General features: G+C 44.6%; 1 protein-coding gene across 2 annotated transcripts in view; it reads left to right on the top strand.

Moving 5' to 3' along the window:
• Positions 1-18,527, top strand: part of Cacna2d3 (calcium voltage-gated channel auxiliary subunit alpha2delta 3) — an 857,083-nt gene that overhangs the window by 665,743 nt on the left and 172,813 nt on the right. For both annotated transcript variants that reach the window (XM_085828480.1, XM_085828479.1), the window contains one exon: positions 14,324-14,407. In XM_085828480.1, coding sequence (XP_085684606.1) covers positions 14,324-14,407 — 84 coding nt within the window. The remainder of the gene's footprint in view (positions 1-14,323; positions 14,408-18,527) is intronic.

Below are 18,527 nucleotides of genomic sequence, written 5' to 3'. Positions count from 1 at the left end.
AGGAGAAGCTGCCTCCCTGTGTCTTCAGAGATAGTGTTCTTAGTTTCTTTATGTACTGTAAGCTGACATCTGGAAGGGGAAGGAGAAATCTCCATCCAGACTGTGGAGCTTGGGCCATGCCAAGCTTGAGCCATGCATATGCAAAGACCCCGAGGACTGGAGATATCCGAAGTACCTGGGGTCTAACCATGGACTTAGGACAGACTTCCAGAGCTGGTTCATGGACATGTCTCTCCTTGCACTGTCGGCTCCTGATGATGCAGTCACTACAGACACCTACCTTTCTCCCTGTCAATCTGTGCATGTGTCCATCGGAGCTGCCTGCACCCGAATGAGGATATACTCTACACTTGGAGCCTCCTGGTCCCAGGCACACAGAAGGCCAGTGTGTTGAGGGACAAGTAACATCCCACCAGGCTTCTGAGCACAGCCAGACACTAGACACCATCTCCCAGGGAACCCAGCTCTCAGGTGTGGGCTCTATGCTGGATTCCCCAGGGAAAGGAAGATCCATTTCCAGTGGCATCATGCCCGTCAAAGTACCTGCTATATCTCTGCAGCTCTGGAAGGAAAACCATTGCACTGAGCCTGTCTTGAGGCCTGCTTAAGTGCGCTGATAAATCTTTAAAAGCAATCCGATCTAGACTAGAGTGCCGTGCCACCCTGGATGCATCCACCCCCGCACTTCCGTGGACACACAACTGGGCCACACTTCTTTCTTTCCAGCCCAGGCTCCCAGCACCTCTGCCTTCCATCCTTCTCCTCCTGCTCATTTGCTCTGAGATCCAAGTTTACACTTAAGTCTATCAGGCAGCATTAAAAATCACTAGTAGGCACCAGAAGAAAATCTGGTTTAGAGATGGCAATTTCTACTGCTTTATGTTTGGGTGAAATAATTTGATGCCCCCGGCCCCCAATACTCATCTTTACACTCAGCACACTTTGACCTCTGTTTTACTAGATTAATTTCATATCTAGAATGCCCCATCTTGGATGATAAATTAGCAATAAAAAGCTCATCAAAATGTAATTACAGGCAATGTGTTGAATAATGATCTCTTAAAAATTCCTATAGATTTGTCTGCACCTCCTTTCCCTAGTGAGGGAAATGAGCCTCAGCTGCTAGCTACTAGCCTGGGCCAGGAATGTAAACCCCAGCCACACTTTCCAGGCTGAGACTTGCGTGCTGGTTTCTATCAGAGCCGATGTCATCTCCTTGATCAATCACGCTGCTGCATGGGCTGCACATCTTTATGCAATTTAAAGGGCCATCTCCATAGGCTAGGAAGACAGTGAAGTATCAACATGAGGCAGAATGAGACTCTCACCTCCTCTCTCACCTCTTCTCTCTCTCTCTCTCTCTCTCTCTCTCTCTCTCTCTCTCTCTCTCTCTCTCTCTCTCTCTCTCTCTCTCTCTCTTCACTGGTTGTAACTAGGGAGACAATAGCAAGCAGACCACTGTGGAGACACTAGAGCAGACGCTAAAGCCTTCAGAGCTGCAGATTTCAAGATCTTGAATCTCCTGAAAAAGGAACAGGAGCTATTTGCCTCTGAGGGGAGAGTAAGATGGCCAAATGAGACTAGGCTTCTCCTAGGGATCCCGTCTGCTCTCTCCAGAAAGCTGAGTGACCTAGATCACTCAGCCCTATCCTCCTAGCATGAAAGGGCCCTGGAAAACCTACATATGAGTTGGAGGGCAGAATATTCAAATGCTTTCACTGTTGAGAGTGCGCCTGCACACTTATTTGAATAACTGAAGAATTCAATCATGTGAATGCCAACAATTATCCCTCTGCGTTTACGTTTTAGGAAGACCTTGCATCTGAATCCCCATGAGAGCATTAAATTGCTATCTAATTAGCAGTCCCAAATTATATATATTTAAAAGATAATGAAGGGTTTGAAGACTGTTGGAATAACTGGTTATACATTTAAATGAATCGCTAAAAATTTGTTAGTAATATGTGGAGTTTTCTTTTATTTCTCCATTCCCTCTTTGAAGTTCAGTAGACCCAACCTCGCAGGGTTAAGTCTGGTAGCAGAAAGATAAAGGCAGATGTTTTTAATTATTGCAACACAAACTCCCAAATAATTGTAAGCAGCTGTCATTTTTACATAATCCTGAATGATAAGACCCCAAAGAATGCAAATAAAAGTGTTGAGACATCAGGCTTTGGGGACACAATAATTTAATCCCATCACACCACTGAAATGATGGCTCTCTTTGGTGGAGGAGCCTGCTCTTAAATTTTTTCTTAGCTTTTACTGACCACGTGGAGAGCAAATATATTTCCAAAATACAGCCCAGGTACCACTTCTACTCTCGTTTGGAATGTTCACTGGATGAAAGCAAAATACCCAGACATTTAGATTACTCAGGCTAGGAAATTGTCTGATCTGGTCAGAACTCACATTGAGTTCTTCTCAGCTTCACCTGTTCCTTCAACTGTCCTTGACCAGTCACCTCCTCTCTCCATTAATTGGCAGAGTAGGACAGTGCCTGGTAGCAGGTCTTTGGATTATAGCTGAGGGTTTTACTAAATTAAACTGTATATGAGTAGCAGCCATGCAGAGGCAGCAAGGTGATCTGGCCTAACAGCTCCACAGGTAGAGTGCTGGGTTAAGATCTTAGAGTTGTTGTTTCTTTTACCCCTCTCTTTCTGGAAGGCTGGGAGACTGATAATAGCAAACTCAAGTGACATTTAGCAGAAGCACAGTGGCATTCAGATTGTTAGCTAGCCCTTTCGAACTGTGACAAAAATCCCTGAGGAAACCCCCTGAAGGGACGATGATTTCAGCTCATGGTTTCAGAGGATTGGGTCACTGGTCAGCTGGCTCTGCGGTTTGTTGTATATGAGGCTGGCCATGGTGGTGTAAGATATGGGGGAACAAACCTGCTTGCCTCATAATGGCCAGGAAACAGAAGGGAAATGAGGAAAGGGTTGGGGACAAGATGTGATCATCAAGGACCTGCCTCTAGTGACCTTCTTCCTTTAATGAAGTTTGATGTTTTTACACCTCCAGAACCTCCCAAAATATCACAACAAGCTAGGGACCTTTGAAACAAGCCTGTGGGAACATTTCATAGGCAGATTGTAGCATGGTCCTAAAGACAACAAAACCAAAGTCTACATGGTCAAGGTATATAGTTCCTACCAGGTTAGGCTAGAGCTATGTTCCACAAGAGACAAAGCTAAGCCATCAACTAAGAGAAACTATATTCACAGTCACACACACACAGATGAACACATAGACACACACACAGATACACACAGAGGCACACAGAGACACATATTCACACACAGATACACACACATGCATGCACACATACATGCCCAAGCACAAACACAAACATACAGATCCACATACACAGAGAAGCACACACATAGGCACACACACATACACAAACACACATACACACATACACACATTCTGAAATGTACCAAAAATCCTAATACTACTCTGCTAAAGTATTCTTGGGCCATTTTCTCTTGAATCGGGACCTGGCTTGACACATAGTTGGAAGCAGAGACCACTGTCCAAATGAATGGAGCTTCAGCCTCCAGGAACAGGAAATAGAAACAGATAAAAAGGAGTCAAATTAGGCCAATGGCTCCGTTTGAACTATTCATAAGTGTTAAGTGAGGCATTTTTAAGTGGTATTACCACTTCCCAGATATTAGGGTTTTCAGAGTACCCTGTGTCCTGAAAATCAGTGAAGTGGCATGGTTCTCTATGAACCTCCAGGTTTCCAGATGTACTCCAAGAAGAGTTGGGGGAGGCACAGAGAGGTTTTTTTTTTTTTTTTTTTTTTTAACATTATGTGAATCATAGTTCTATAGCAGGTTCAGTATTAATATGGTTTAGGTTTCCCTTAGAGTGTGTCCATGCTCACTCCTGTGTATACCAAAATATCATTTTGTATGCACTGCATGTTTGTGTGTGTGTGTGTGTGTGTGTAAGGCCAAGACTTCTTAAAAGACTTCATCATCATAAACTCAGTCCTCTCCTTCATGCCATTGTCCCCTTCCTGTGACACATCTCAGTTAGACCCTGGGCAACAACCTCAGTTTAGAACAAGACTCTTGCTTAGCACATTCTCTTCACAGAGCAGAGCCATATCTGACACCTCTGAAGTGTCAGCTCTGCCACTGTCAACTGTGTGACCTGAGGTGTGTTTACTTAACCCTCTGGCCTCCGGTCTCTCCACAGAAAATGAGAACAGAAACGAAGCTTCCTACAGGGTTTATAAGGAATGGAGGAGTAAACTGTCTGGATGCCCCATAGCAAGGCAGCCATGCAGTCACCATGATGCAGGTGCATGGGGCATACATCCTTGACATGTTCACTCCTGTGTTTCCTGGAGAGCCTACTCCTGGCCAGGCAACTCTTAGCACCACACATAAAAGAAGGCTCCCTTCTCCAAGATGCTTCAGAGCCAATGTAGGAAGCAAGTAAGCTAGAGTCCTGTATCATACCATGGGGCCATCAAGTAAGGCTGAGATAATGAGGGGAGACTTTAAATGGACCCTGAATAGACACAGTTCAGACAGGAGTACATCTCAGCCAAGTCCATGGGGTCAGTGGTCTACCACTTGACTCTGAGTTAGAGTCAAGGGTTTGAGGAGCAGATGGAATGAGGTGCCAGACTAGAAGGTAGAAGTATGATGACCTTTTGAGCAGCCAGCTCTGTCTATCTGGGGGACTACAAAGAGAGGAAGGAAGTGGTAAAGATGGCAATATCAGCAGAAGCCAAGTGACAGGAGTTTTGAGATATGCCTGAGTATTAGTTGTCATCCTATCGGGCATGATGACTCTGTGCCAAAGCACTGATAAGCTCTGATTTTGGTTGTAGAATCCCTCAGTCTGAACCTAGGGAGTGGGTTAGAGAGGAAGAGTTCAGGCAGAGACTGGTTTGGTGCAGTTATCCTCTTCCAGGGCAGCAGCACTTCCTTGGTGGTTGACAATAAGCCAATGACTTGCCTAATGTGACTCAACTTCAAAGCACTCAGAAGTGAGAAGAATTCATAGCTGTGGTAGCTTGCTTCACTGACCTGCTGGCCCATCCAAGCTCTGCCCACATTTCCATGGTCATTGGCAGTGAAAGACTATGAGAACTCAGGCAACCTTGCAGGGGACCTTGGCTTTTCCATGAGTCATAAATCACATCAGAAATCTCTTGGGTTTACTCAGACCACCATGTATCCAAAAACATTTTTTAAAAGATACATCACTCTAACATCACTCTAATTGGCACTCACACACACACACACACACACACACACACACACACAGAGTAACTCACTAAACAAAAGCTAAATATTTTGCTGGGTCATCAGTGAGACTGGCAGGGGTACTAATGGATGGGATGGAAACCTCCCTAGGTTGGAGGTCAGAGCATGGCTAGCAGAGAGAGCATACATCAGACAAAGTGCTACATGCTCATTTAGGCTTCAGCTCCCTGGAAGGTTTGAAACAAGGGCTGCCCAGGTGATAAAGGAGAGTGACTAGTTAGAAAGGGAAGGTGGTCACAGGTATGAATCCTTCACAGATATTGTTAGCAATTTTACCGGGAAAAGAAAACCACACCAAAGCTCCCATTCCGTCATCCCAAACATCTCCCTAGATAACAATCTCACATTGCACAGACACAGGCACATTTGGTGAAGCTGGGGCGTATTGACATGAACTGCTACTATACAGCATCAACTAGTTGCTTGGTTGGGAAGGGAGGAGCTCTCTCTTTGTTCCTTCTTTACAGCATTCTGCTATACTTCATTTGTAGATCTGTCTTGTTCGTGTACTTATCAAACACCTCTGGGCCCTGAGAGGGGGGCTAGGCTCTGACTTACAGTCCTGGGTGAAAGTAGCCACACCTAGAACTCTCTCCCCAGCATATGGCTAGCTGTTGCCCCCTATGGAAGGCCAGGTTATCTGCAGAGCCTATGCTATTAGCTTGAGATCTTATTTGTGTGGGTAAGGAAATGTTTCTTCTTTGCCATGGCAACTCTAGAATCAGTTTGCCGTGCCCAATTAGACCTCTTTAAAATGATGTGACAGCTGAATATATCCTAGGGTCTTCTGATACCCTTAATGTAGTAATAATGGGTAAGTGCTAAATTTTTTAAAAAGTAAAAAAGTTCCTTTTTTTTTTTCCTGCAGCCAGATATCACAGGTTAGCTTCCAAATCACAAGGGTTCTCTTCACCCTAGACAGTGCCTCCTAATGGCATGGGGTACCTGAAAACCTTCATGAAATGGGATTTGGAAGAAGCCATACCCACCCCCAGGAGCTCAGTACAACTCTCAGAGATTCTTGAGTTCATTTAGGAGGACCTCTCACATCTAACTTTACACAGGATTTGTCTCAAAGTATTATCCTGACTTAGAGAAATTGTTTCCTAGTTAGCTGTCCCCTTAACTCGAATGCCACCCTGTCCTGCCTTTTCTTCTAGCAGCTGTCTGTCTGCGTTGACATCTCACCTCCTTCACCAGGCCTGGCACCACCCCTCTCTTCCCAGCACCCAATCCCTGGTCTTCCTTTGGGCTGGCACCAAATGTCCTTCCTGTTAAGCTACTGAGCACATTTTAATGTCTCTGACTAGCTTGCTATAACCAGACAGACTGGCTTCTTGAGAATTAAGTCTAATCCAGCCATGGTACAGTAAGCCACGTTTGACCTGCAAAACCACGGTGGGGCCAGGCCACCTCCTCCCCACACACAGCGTGTGACTCATGACTTCTAGGAGGACAGTGATTGAGATAAAGGTCATTTTGGATTTCAAAGCAGTTTCTTTAATTGTTGTTGGGGTTTTTTTTTTTGGGGGGGGGTGATTTTTGTTTTGTTTTGTTTTTAAACACCTAAGCTATTTTAGTTTTATAGCCATCAAAAGAATTTTGCAATCAAACTACAGGAAAGTGAGTAGAACTTTTCATCTTCGAGACAGTTAAAAACATTAATTAACAAGAGTAGGGCACCTCTGAGGAAGAGGAAATGGTTCTGTCTGGACATGCCCCACTGCCCCTCTCTCAACTCCCTGCTGCTGTGAGACACACCCCTGTGGTCCTGGATCTGGGCTTCTCATCTTCCCAAGGCTTAGAGGATTTCATCTCCAATACAGAGCCATGGGAATTTATGCCAGGGCATGATGTGTGTGTCATGGCATGTGTGTGTATTGTTGTTGGGTGGGGGGAGTCCAGGCTACTGTAGAGTCACACACCACAGGGGCAGCATGATTTGGGTGGAAATTCCAGTTCAAGTGCTATCTTCCAGTCCTGTAGACACTTGTCTGAGGCCCTGACAGGAATCATGGTGAATTAAATAGGCACTGTAAACTGGGCCCAAGTGCAACCCTGAGTCCTTGAAGTCCCTCACTGTACAGTTTTCTTAATCTGGAACTGTCACTGAACACTAGGGTCAGTTGCAAAGGACACTCACTGTGCTAGAGGCCTACATAGCCTTCACTTCCTCATAGAGAAACGTGGGCCTCATAGGATTTGCCTTCCAGATGGTTCTGCCTCCACGCCTGAGCGCTTACTTTCTGTCCTGACAGAGATGGTTACCTGCATTGAGGGTCAAGCTAATGAGATGGGGACCACACCAGGGGGGGGAACACAGATACCAGGAAGAGTTGATATGTTTCTCAGTTCCACTGCTCAATACCCATGTCACCAAGAGATCTGGCTCTATTTTTCCCATCTTTGAAACTATTCACCCTTCCTGGAGTTGGGAGAATTTGATAAGACACAGACAGTATTTAGGGTAGTTCCTAGCGTGAAGCATTTTCTATTCAGAATAGCATGGGGCCGAAGGTCAGGGTGGGCAGTCATGTGAGCAGAGCAGACTGGTCACGTGTTTTATGAATTCCTGATTGGGAGATGTAATGAACATTGGAAGGTGACAACAATAATTGCTTTTAAGTACTCTGGAGAAGACTGCAGTGCCCCCTGTGTAGAGGTGGTGAGGGTGGTATTTTTAATTGCAGTACCATTTCATTCAAAAATTTCTACAAGGAGCAACTAGTACAGGAAGGTTGGAAAAAACTAAGAGAAACAGAAGGGATTCAAGCCATTTAGAGGGTAACATGCAGCTTAGTCTCTGCTGCTGATTCCTAGGAGAGCTGGGGCTGACAGGGGCCATGGGAATCCACTTCCCAAAGACTGGTCACTATAGAGACCTTGATTCACCACTGGCAGGATGAGATCCAACTGTAGTTGTATAGGGGGAAGAGATGTCACTCTGCCACAAGTCTGCATGTCCTTCTCTTCTGCCTTGAGAAAAGGCCACAGATGCAGCCTGATGTTTCCCATTAAGCAGTGTATGCATTAAGAAGCAGTGCATCCTGGGAATGGGCACTGTATGATACTGCTCTCATTGCCTTAGACACCAACCCTGGCATCAGTGGTCACTAACATTGTCCAAGGGGAAATTTTTTAGGCTCTATTTGTTAGAGCCTATGATGATCTGGTGGGGTTCAGCCACATTTATTTTCAGTGCTTTTCAAGGTATCCTTGGGAACTGAGGGCTGTATCTTCCATCTAGTGGGGGATGCAATGGGGTTCGGAGGTGTGAACAGCTTGCCTTAGCTCATAAAGCAGGAAGACTTGACAAGGTCTACCTCCCAGTCCCTAGCTTTTAGCTGCCCTCCAACAGCCTACTTTGAAGGAGTCTGAGCTATGAATAGTGAGCTGAGACCAAGAACTTGAAGGTTGACACTGATCCCCCTGCAGCAGTTCTTCTGGGTCTTCCTAAGACTCATTGTGCCTGGCACAGGAACTGAGACCCATTTGGAACCCATCAGAAGGTGGGCTGCCTAGGTGAATAGGAAGTGAATAGATGATTGTCCATAGGAGAGAAATGCCTGTGTCCCTTCTGAAACAGTCTCTTTAGCCTTGGGGGCCAGGGGAGAAGATGGAGAGGAGGAGAGGGAAAGAGAGGAAGGTCTTTAGCAGGGGAAGGTCGTGCCTGCCTGATGAGAAAAACATCCTTCTGGATGACTGGCTCTGGGTTGACCATACCCTCACCCAGAAGATACTGTGCTCGGTATGGTGTCTTCTTCCCCATTTCCTTCCTTCCTTCCTTCCTTCCTTCCTTCCTTCCTTCCTTCCTTCCTTCCTTCCTTCCTTCTTTCCTTCTTTCCTTCTTTCCTTTGGTTTTTGTTTATTTGATTGTTTGTTTTGGTAGCCTATAGCAGCATGAACACCTAATCAATTAGGCCCCTACCATATTTGTTGCACAAAGATCACAAGAATATGTGTGGGTAGTGCCCTTGGGCTTTTCCCAAAAAGACCCACAAAATGAAGAAGCAAAGAAAGCCATTGTCATTTTTCTTTAAGTCAGAATGGCCATACCTTGACCTATCTCATTGTGCTTCCAAAGCCAGTTTGCAGGTAACACAGAAGAAGTTTCTATCCAGACCATTAAAAACTGCACTTCAAGCCAGCCCTTGGGGAGTTCTTACTTGTTCCAAAGAGGGGTGTCTTCTTGTTCCATCGTTCCAGCCACTGGCTTGTTTGTGTGCTCACCACATCTGGCCTTTATTTGAAACTCCACCTCAAAGTATTTCATAGCACACAATATCTTTCCTTATTAAATTCTCCTGTACATTTTTTTTTTTCGTAAAAAAGTCACCAAAAGCTGCAGGCCTACCTGTGGCTCTGAGACTGTGTTCATAAAACTTTGGAAACCGTTTGTGATTCGTTAATCACATTTTCAAAGGAAGTTACAGATTATAGATATGCTAACAATTGCCATATACAGTGCCTGGCACTGTAATGGGCTCCTTACGATCGAGGAACAAGGAGAGGAAGTTGGAGAGCCAGGCCTGGGATTTGTCCCACACAGAGGCTGCATGGGGGAGGGGAGAGCCAGTCTCAGAGCTTAACTATTATACTGTTCCTTGGAGGAGGCATGGAGGGAAAGTATGTAGAGCTGAGCTCTGCTCAAGCACAGAAGTGCACTCAGTAGGTGGCAAGGCATTTTATAAATCAGATGTTCCCAAATAATCATTAAAGTTATGAAGTCTGTAAATGTTTCACATAAAATGTATTTTTTTAAAGGAGTGCATTTTGCTAGAGAGATGGCTCAGTGGTTAAAAGTGCTTACTGCTCTTACAGAGACCCAGGTTTTATTGACAGCACTCACATCAGGCAGCTTACAACTGCCTCTAACTCTAGTTTCAGGAGACCCCACACTCTCTTCTAGCCTCTGTGGACTCCTGTACACATATGGGGCACATAAATCCAGACAGGCATGTACATACACACAGAGACACATAGATATAATAAGTAAATGATCTTTACAAGCTGTTCATGTATAAAGAAAAGGGAAGGCATTCGATGTACACAATCTGATCACCTGATGCTTGGAACTCCAGGTAAGATTATTTTCAAGAGAAGTATGTGGTATGGGCTGATGTGGTGGTACAGACCACTAATGCCAGGCCTTGGGAGGCAGGCAGGTACATCTGTGTGAGTTGGAAGACAATCCAGTCTACATAGTTCTGGACCAGCCAGGACTAACAGGGATACCCTATCTCTAAAAGGAAAGGAATCAATTTGGGAAGCATACATTGACACATCCAAGAGAGCAAAGATGTCAGGTACGGTGTGGTCTAGGTATACATATATCTCCAGGATTCTCATTTCAGGCACAGTGTGGTCCAGGACTATCCTATTCCATTTCCACTGCTTTCCCACAAGAGGCTTCATTTCCAGGCTGACTTAAATTAGGGGTCAAGGTGGCCATAAGGTGCTCCAAGCTCCAAGCTCACATCTCACAACATTAGCAGTGCCTGTGCGTAGGGAGCTACCTTTTCCGGGGCAATCCAAGAAAGCATCCTAGATGTAGTCTTTTGCGTTTCTTTTGCATTGTTGTAGGTTATGTCCCCATCTCTGAACCAATTCCTGCATTCTGGAATGATGTATATTGGCCTAGGTCCCTTGAGTGGTGATAAAAGAAAATGAAAGGTTAGAGATGTGGCATACATGATAGGATGCAGATGTGACTCCCATGGTAGGATGCTTGCCTACAGTGTGCAGATCCTAGGTTCAATCCCCAGACACACTTAAGCTGTACATAATGGTGCAAGGCTGCATTTGCAGCGCTTGGAATGTAGAGGCAGGCAGATCAGAAGTTCAAAGCCATCCTCAACTACATAACAAATTCAAGATCCACTTGGATTGTATGGAACTCTATCTCCAACAAAGAAAATAAAAAGTCAAGGAGTTTAAACAGATTTCTCTCTTGTAAATGTGACCTCAGCAGAGCTGAGTACTTTAGTACAAATATGGATATCTCTGTCAAGTGTCTAGACTCCCAACTTGCACATAGCAGAGGGAGACAATTGGTCATGCTTGTGTGACACCAACATACTCAGCAAACACTTCCTGCCTGTGACAGTGACAGCATTATTGAAGTCTCCTTCCTTTTGAGGAATTGGGGAGTGCCCAGCTCTGCACAGAGCATCAGGTCTTCCTGTTCTGCCTGGGATGAGCTACCAAGGGGAAGAAAGACTTAGCCTGCCTCTCCTGGCAAGTTCTATTACCCCTACTTTACAGCCCGGTGGGAAGTCCTGAAGCAGGTCAGTGGCTTGCTTAGCACCAGACATCCAGTATGAGGTGGGCAATGGTGGTGCCTCTGTACTCTTTTTTTTTCTGACAAAATCCTGGACATATTTTGAGGATAAAGATGTGTTTGGTATTTAGGACCTTAGAGTCAGTTTAAATTTAACAAAAGCTGAAATAACACGAGGCTTATATAGAAATTAAGGCAGGGTTTAGCAGGTGGTGAGGTATCCTTCCCAGTGCTGGCTATATGCTCTTATTTGTTTTTGCTATTGCATGTGTTACTTAGCTTGTCAGAGCCCATCTTCCTAACTATGGGACAGTGGGATGTGCAATGATAGAAGCAAAAAATAAGGGAGGGGTACTCTAAGTACCCCAGTTTGTGGTAAGAGAGGGGTGATGCTTAACTATCTGTCTTTACTGTTTTACACTTTGCATGTGTGTGGTACATGTATGTATTTGTCATGGGTATTTGCATGTGAGCATGCAGATGTGAATGCATGTGTGTACATGTATATCCTGAAGCCAGACGTCTATGTCCGGTATCTTGGTATCTTTCTCAGAAATTCTCTATTCATTTTTAAAGGCAGGGTGTCTTATAGAATCTGATGTTCATTGGTGGCAAGACTGGCTGGTCAATGAGCTCCAATGATCTGTCAGCCTCTGTCCCCATACCCAGGGGACCAATACACTGCATCTCCCTTTTACATGAATCTTGGGGATCTGAACTTGCATGGTGAGAACTTCACCATCACCATAGCCCCCAAATGCCTTATACTGTCAAGGTATCCAGTGTGTGTGTGTGTGTGTGTGTGTGTGTGTGTGTGTGTGTGTGTGTGTGTGTGTGTTCTGAGTAATTAAATAAAGGAACATTGTGAAGTGACCAAAAGATGAACTCCTTCTTCCAAAGCAAAACAGAAGAATGGTTCAGACCCATCAACAGGCAGACCAACAATCTGGGATAGTATGATTTTGAAGTTCAAGTTCTGGGCTGCCTGGAGTTTTTGAGAATGGTTCCTACTAAAATAGGCTTGGAAGCCAATGGCATCTTTATCTGAGGTTCAGAAGGGCTGTCAGACTATCTTCCCACAAGGAAGGTCCAGAGTCCTAACACTCTATATACCTTCCCTGTGTCTCCTGCCTATGGCTCAGACCCAAGCCTCCCCCCTCATCCTTCCTTCCTTCCTTCCTTCCTATTCCTTTTGCTTTTAGCAAGGCTGGCTCGCCCAGCTTCTATGCACACAGGAACTTTCCCTAACACGATCCAACTGCTAATCTGCTATCGTTTACAGTGGCTTCCGAGAGAACCACTTTCCTTCCTCTTCATCTGGAGTGGATCTGATGTCATAAAAGTGACTGTGAATGGTGAATGTCTTGTTAACTGGAAACCTCATAGACGAGAGTGTCGGCCTGGTTGACAACAAGCCCTTTTGAAGGCAGGCAGGGTAGCCTTCTTGGGTGGTGGTGGTGGTGCAGGGGGAGGAGGAGACTTTCTAGAGATGGTGCAGGATCCCCACAGTAAAGTTGGCAGGGAATAAAGAGTATAGGAGCAACATTTGGCATTGTTTGGTACCACAATGATGTAAGAGCCACCCCTCCTGGCCACAGTTGCCTTGATTGCACTGATGGCCATTTTAAATTTGTTTGATTCTAAAGTGGCAAAGGTTTCTCCTTTGTGTCTAGGGTACCTTCAGTAACTGTGTCTGCAATCACCAATCAATGTCTAAAGTGACAATTTGAGGTCTTTAAATATTTAGACTGACCCTGCATCCCTCTTAGATTCATTGTTTAATCAAAACAGGACTGAGTCAAAGAAGAAAAAAGAAAATGGGCACACCTCTATGTGTGTGTCTTGTATATATGTACAACTATGTACATATGTCAATATATACTGTGAGCTTGTGAAGTGCTTGCTTATCCTTAGCCTGCAGCAGAGGGCAGACTTTCCTACCTTATAAACACCCCGGTAAGCAGCAGTAAGGGCCTTAAGACACACAAACATCCAGACACAAGAATGTCCGGTCGATAAAATGGTACACTTGCTGGTTGACTAACACCGGTGATTTAGGGGGGAAAAGTGAAAGCACTCCCTAGTTATTAATGCACTCATCAGCTTTTCCAGAGAAATGCCCTAATGGCCATTAAATCTGGCAGCGATTCCCAATACTCACATCTACTGCAGGTGAAGGAGCTGTGCTTAGCTCAGCACTGCCAGGGCCAGTAGCAAACGGGAGGTCTGTGAGTCTGCAACATGTTCTCAGGATGCTGAGCCAGAGTCCAACTGTGGAGACCAGTATTTTGTTTCTCAGCTGAGAAGTCTGGAGGAGGTTTGAGATGGGGAGTTTATGAAGCTTAGGGGAAAGGACAAGATTTGATAAATATATGTAGGAAGCTCTTTCCTCTGACATTAAGGGAAATGCGCACATTAGCTTTTGAAGAGAGATGGGTGTGCTCACCCTTCACATATTCCTTACGAGGGTGAGATAAATATTCCTTGCACCTGGCATTTTAGAGTCAAGGAGTTCTCTAGACAACTGTATGCCAAGCAAAGAATTGACCTTTATAGTCTCCAAATCGGAAGAAAGGCGAATAGCCAGGGCTGATGTTAAAGTCCTTACATTGCCACCCACAGGGCTGATCTCAGGTACCCGATGTTTCCTCACAGCTCACACTCAGCAAGCAGGCCCTAGAAGGATAAAGATGTCCAGGTTGATAACTTCACGACCATTTGTCTGACTTTCTCCTCTTCCCTATGCTAGTATGAAGAAGGAAAAAAACGGAGGAAACCCAACTACAGTAGTGTGGATCTCTCTGAAGTCGAGTGGGAAGACCGAGATGATGTGGTAAGTAACCCTTTGCAGACTTCATTGTCAAGGACAATACTGACCATAAAAGATAGACCAGAGGACAGCAGAGGGCTGTGAAGACAACTGACCCTTCCCTTATGGTTGGAGTTGTATAGCTCTCCTGCTAGTCTGCTGAGCCTGTACCCAGCAGGCTCTGGATTCCTCTGCAGCTGATTCATTCCACTTCATCCCCAGTATAATTGTCAGGACTTGCCTTACCATCTTCACAGAATCCTGTTGCTGTGCAACAGGAGACCCAGTAACTACAAAGACATGCCATCTGCAGGCCAATAAGACAGGCTCCCAGATGGATAGAATGAACTTGTTAGGTCTGCGTGGACACAACTCTTGTCACCAAAGCGTAGCAGAGGAGTTTGAGGGCTCAATTTCCCCATGTGTGGTTAGCCTCCCAGCCCCACTGCTACCTCCACTCCCATTCCCCTGTCCTGTGCTTCTACTTGTCCCACGGGATGTCACAGGAAGCCATTTGACATCCCAGACTATCTCCTCTTGCTTTATAGAAACAGGGCTGGTGTCCTAACTCCCTTGTTGCTGCTTTCTTCATTTTCATAGCCTCTGCAATGTGAATGGCCTTAGCTAGCAGAAAGCTCAGGTTTTTCTCCCTTGTCTATAAAATGCAAAAGCCATATCAATTACAGATATTTTACCTAGTTCTGTCTGGTTCAACCCAAGCTCAGACAAAATAAAGTTGTCATTCAATAAAAACTTCTGCCTCCTCCACTCTTCTTTGCCTATCTGCTACTGCTTTGACATCATGGAGAGTCAATGGCCAAGAAGAGTTTGCTGTCTTCTCTTCCTCAAGCACTGTGACCAGGATCCTGGTGGGTTTTTTGGGGTCATCTGCAGCTCATGTGCTCTGCCTAACCCCTGCACCATTGTGGACAGCTACAATGCCAGGACTCAAATCTCACCTGTGTGGAGACTGTCTGTCTCTTGTGTGTGGCAATTACTGCTTCCCCTCATAGGTTGTCCTTGCAGATGCTTTGAGGATTGAACATACTGGTTGAATGAAAGATAAAAAAAAAGTGCTTATACCATCGTGTGACTATGTAAGGATGCTGGAAATGGGCCCTCCCTCAGGGATCACAGTGCTAATTCCTACCCTGGTCCTTTGAGTAGCTTCTGCTTGCTTTATCTTCTATGGTCACCGTTTCCCATGCTGTTTTGACCTCAAAAGGATGCTCTCTGCTTCTTTCTTAGAAGTGTTGGTATTTACCATAGGCAGGATTTTTCATCTTTTCTATTGTCATCACCGAGGATGGAAGACTTGGTCATACTATCCCATACTTCCCAAGTCCCATTTCCCTCTTACTATCCCCAGTGTTCCTGCTAGTCCTGTGTGTGTGTGGGTGTGTGTGTGTGTGGTGAGGAGGAGGGCATCTCCTTTTGCTATTCATGGTTCTGAAATGATTTTTGTCTCTTATCTCGTTTTCCTTTGTGGGTGGAGTTTCAAGTATCAGATTCCAAGCATGCATTTCATTGTCATCTAACTTACAGGGCTGGATTCTAGGTGTCTACTCTCATATTTACCATATTCTTCATATTCCAATTGGCCGCTGGCTATTTTTTGTCTGGTGCTCTGTGGCAAGAAGCCCAAGGCATTAGTTCTTTTAATATGAATGTGCTTGACATAGGAAAACTTAACTCACCATCTCTCCTGTGGATCTGTGCCCAAAGGAACTATTGGAGAATTTTGAAAATCTGTGTAACACATTCTCTTATGAGGAATGCACAGAGGTCCACATACCAATGTGCTAATGCAGAAGTTTGCAACTAAGTGACTAAGGACAGGGTTCAGGACAATGTGGGTAAAGGACTGTGGAAGCAGAGCTTTCTGGGCCACATCAGCAAAGCCTGCCTGGATGCAGAGAAACTGACTGGAGCATCCTACTTCCCATGGACAGCAAGGCTCGTGTATAATTTAATGAGCACATTTATAGCATTAGACCCTGCTGCATACTTCCAAAAATGACACGGTATCACATATGTCACTTAAAGATTTTGTAAAATAGTCTGGCCAAGATTAAAATAAAGGGGCTGAAAGGATGTTCATTGGTGAAGTGCTTGCTGTGCAAATGGGGGGGGTGGCTGAGGTTGATCCCCAGAACCCCTGTAGAAAGCTGGCCATGAATGATGCAATTCCAGTTGTAATCTCAGTACCGGGGAGGAGGGGCCTGATCTCTTCTAATGGGGCCCAGCAAGAGATCCTTTTTTGAGGGATAAAATCCAACTTTAAACTCTGGCCCTCACCTCTCACATGTGTACACATACACATGTACAACCACTTGTGCATACAACTACATGTACATACATGTACCTATACAAACACACACAAGAGAAAGGCAGAGCACACAGAGAAGTGTGCTTGTGACTTCCGATGTCACCATAGTATCAAATATCATGTCAATTATTGTGAAAAGACAGATATTTAGGTGGCCCATGTGTCATCACTGTCTGTGTAACCAGAGAGGATCATCTCCAGGGAAACAAAAAGTGTCTTAATTTTCTTTTAATTTGTATTTTTCCTCCTTCCGTTTCTTCTTCCTGCCCCTCCTAATCATCCTCCCTCCAACCTTCCCATATTTGGTCCAACTCTCAATGTGATAGTCTCTTTTTCTTTGAATACTACATATAATATTTTATATATATATATATATATATATATATATATATACACACATATATATATATACATACACACACACACACACACACACACACACACACACATATATATATATATATATATATATATATATATATATATATATATTTGAGTGAGTGTGTGGGTATATGTGAATGAGCATGTGCACAAATACATATAGATACAACTTGATGAGTCTGTTTTTATTGTTTGTGTGAATATGGTTTCAGGGATGAAATTCCCAGAGATGGCTGAAGGAATTAAGGATGGTTTTCAGTTTTATTCCTGTTACATTTTAGTTGTTGCTGAATTTTCCACAGTGAACATGATTATTTCTATAAATAGAAAAGGCTCATATAAGTCACAATAGATGCCAAATAAGGAACTTTTCTTGTGTACAGTCCCTCCCTCAGTGTAATGATGAGTTCATTACAGTCCCATCCAGAATTATCCCTATTTTGCAGTTGAGGAAACTGAGGCAGAGAACTTATGTCACAGTCTGTTTTAGTTAGCATTCCTATTGCTGGGAAGAAATGCCTTAACCATGCAACTCTTATAAAGGACAACATTTAACTGGGGCTGGCTTACAGTTCAGGGGTTTACTCTCATGGTAGAAAGCATGGTAGTCTATAGGCACACATGGTGCTGTAGATAGAAGGAGCCTAGAGTTCTACATCTGGATTAGCAGGCAGCAGGAAGAGCAAGTGAGCCACACTGAGTTGGGCTTGAGCATCTAAAACCTAAAAGCCCACCCCAGAGGCCTGACACACCTCCTCAAACAGAGCCCCATCTACCCCAACAGACCACATCTCATAATAGTGCCACTGCCTGTGGGAGCCATTTTCTTTCAAACTGCCACAGTCCAAAGGTACACATCAGGCTATCTGGTCCCAAGCCTGTGTCCTTAACACACCCACTCTAGTGTGCCACGGAGAAGGCCCTAGAGTTCCAGAGTCCCGGAAGACTCCATTTGGTATCCCATACATGTAGTGTGTTTTTACAAAGTGACTACAAAGTAAATATCCATCCTTATGATGGTGTTGTGAGCGTTTTGAGCAGAAAACAGAAGCCTTTTCTTTGGCTAAACATGGCAGACACATATACCCTTCCCCATTCTTCAACAGGCACCACAATCATCCAAGCCAGTGGTCTCTGAGTTTCTCACCTCACAGTCATGAAAAATAATGATCAAAGAAGGATATCATAAGGGCAAGCAAGTGAAGTGGTTTCTTTAAGATTTATTTGTTTGTTTGTTTGTTTGTTTGTTTATGTGAGTGTTCTATATGCGTGTATGCCTGTATGACAGAAGAGAGCATCAGGTAGCAGAGGGCCCAGATCTCAGTATAGATGGTTGGAGTCTCCATGTGGATGCTGGGAATTGAACCAAGGACCTCTGGATGAGCAGCCATTGCTCTTAACCACTGAGCCATCTCTCCAGCCCACAAGTGAAGT

Source organism: Mus caroli, unplaced genomic scaffold (genome assembly GCF_978045245.1).
Source record: "Mus caroli unplaced genomic scaffold, Mus_caroli_1 scaffold_12, whole genome shotgun sequence".
Taxonomy (NCBI): domain Eukaryota; kingdom Metazoa; phylum Chordata; class Mammalia; order Rodentia; family Muridae; genus Mus; species Mus caroli.
The sequence above is the reverse complement of the archived record's forward strand: the minus strand, read 5'-3'. Positions and strand labels throughout refer to the sequence as shown.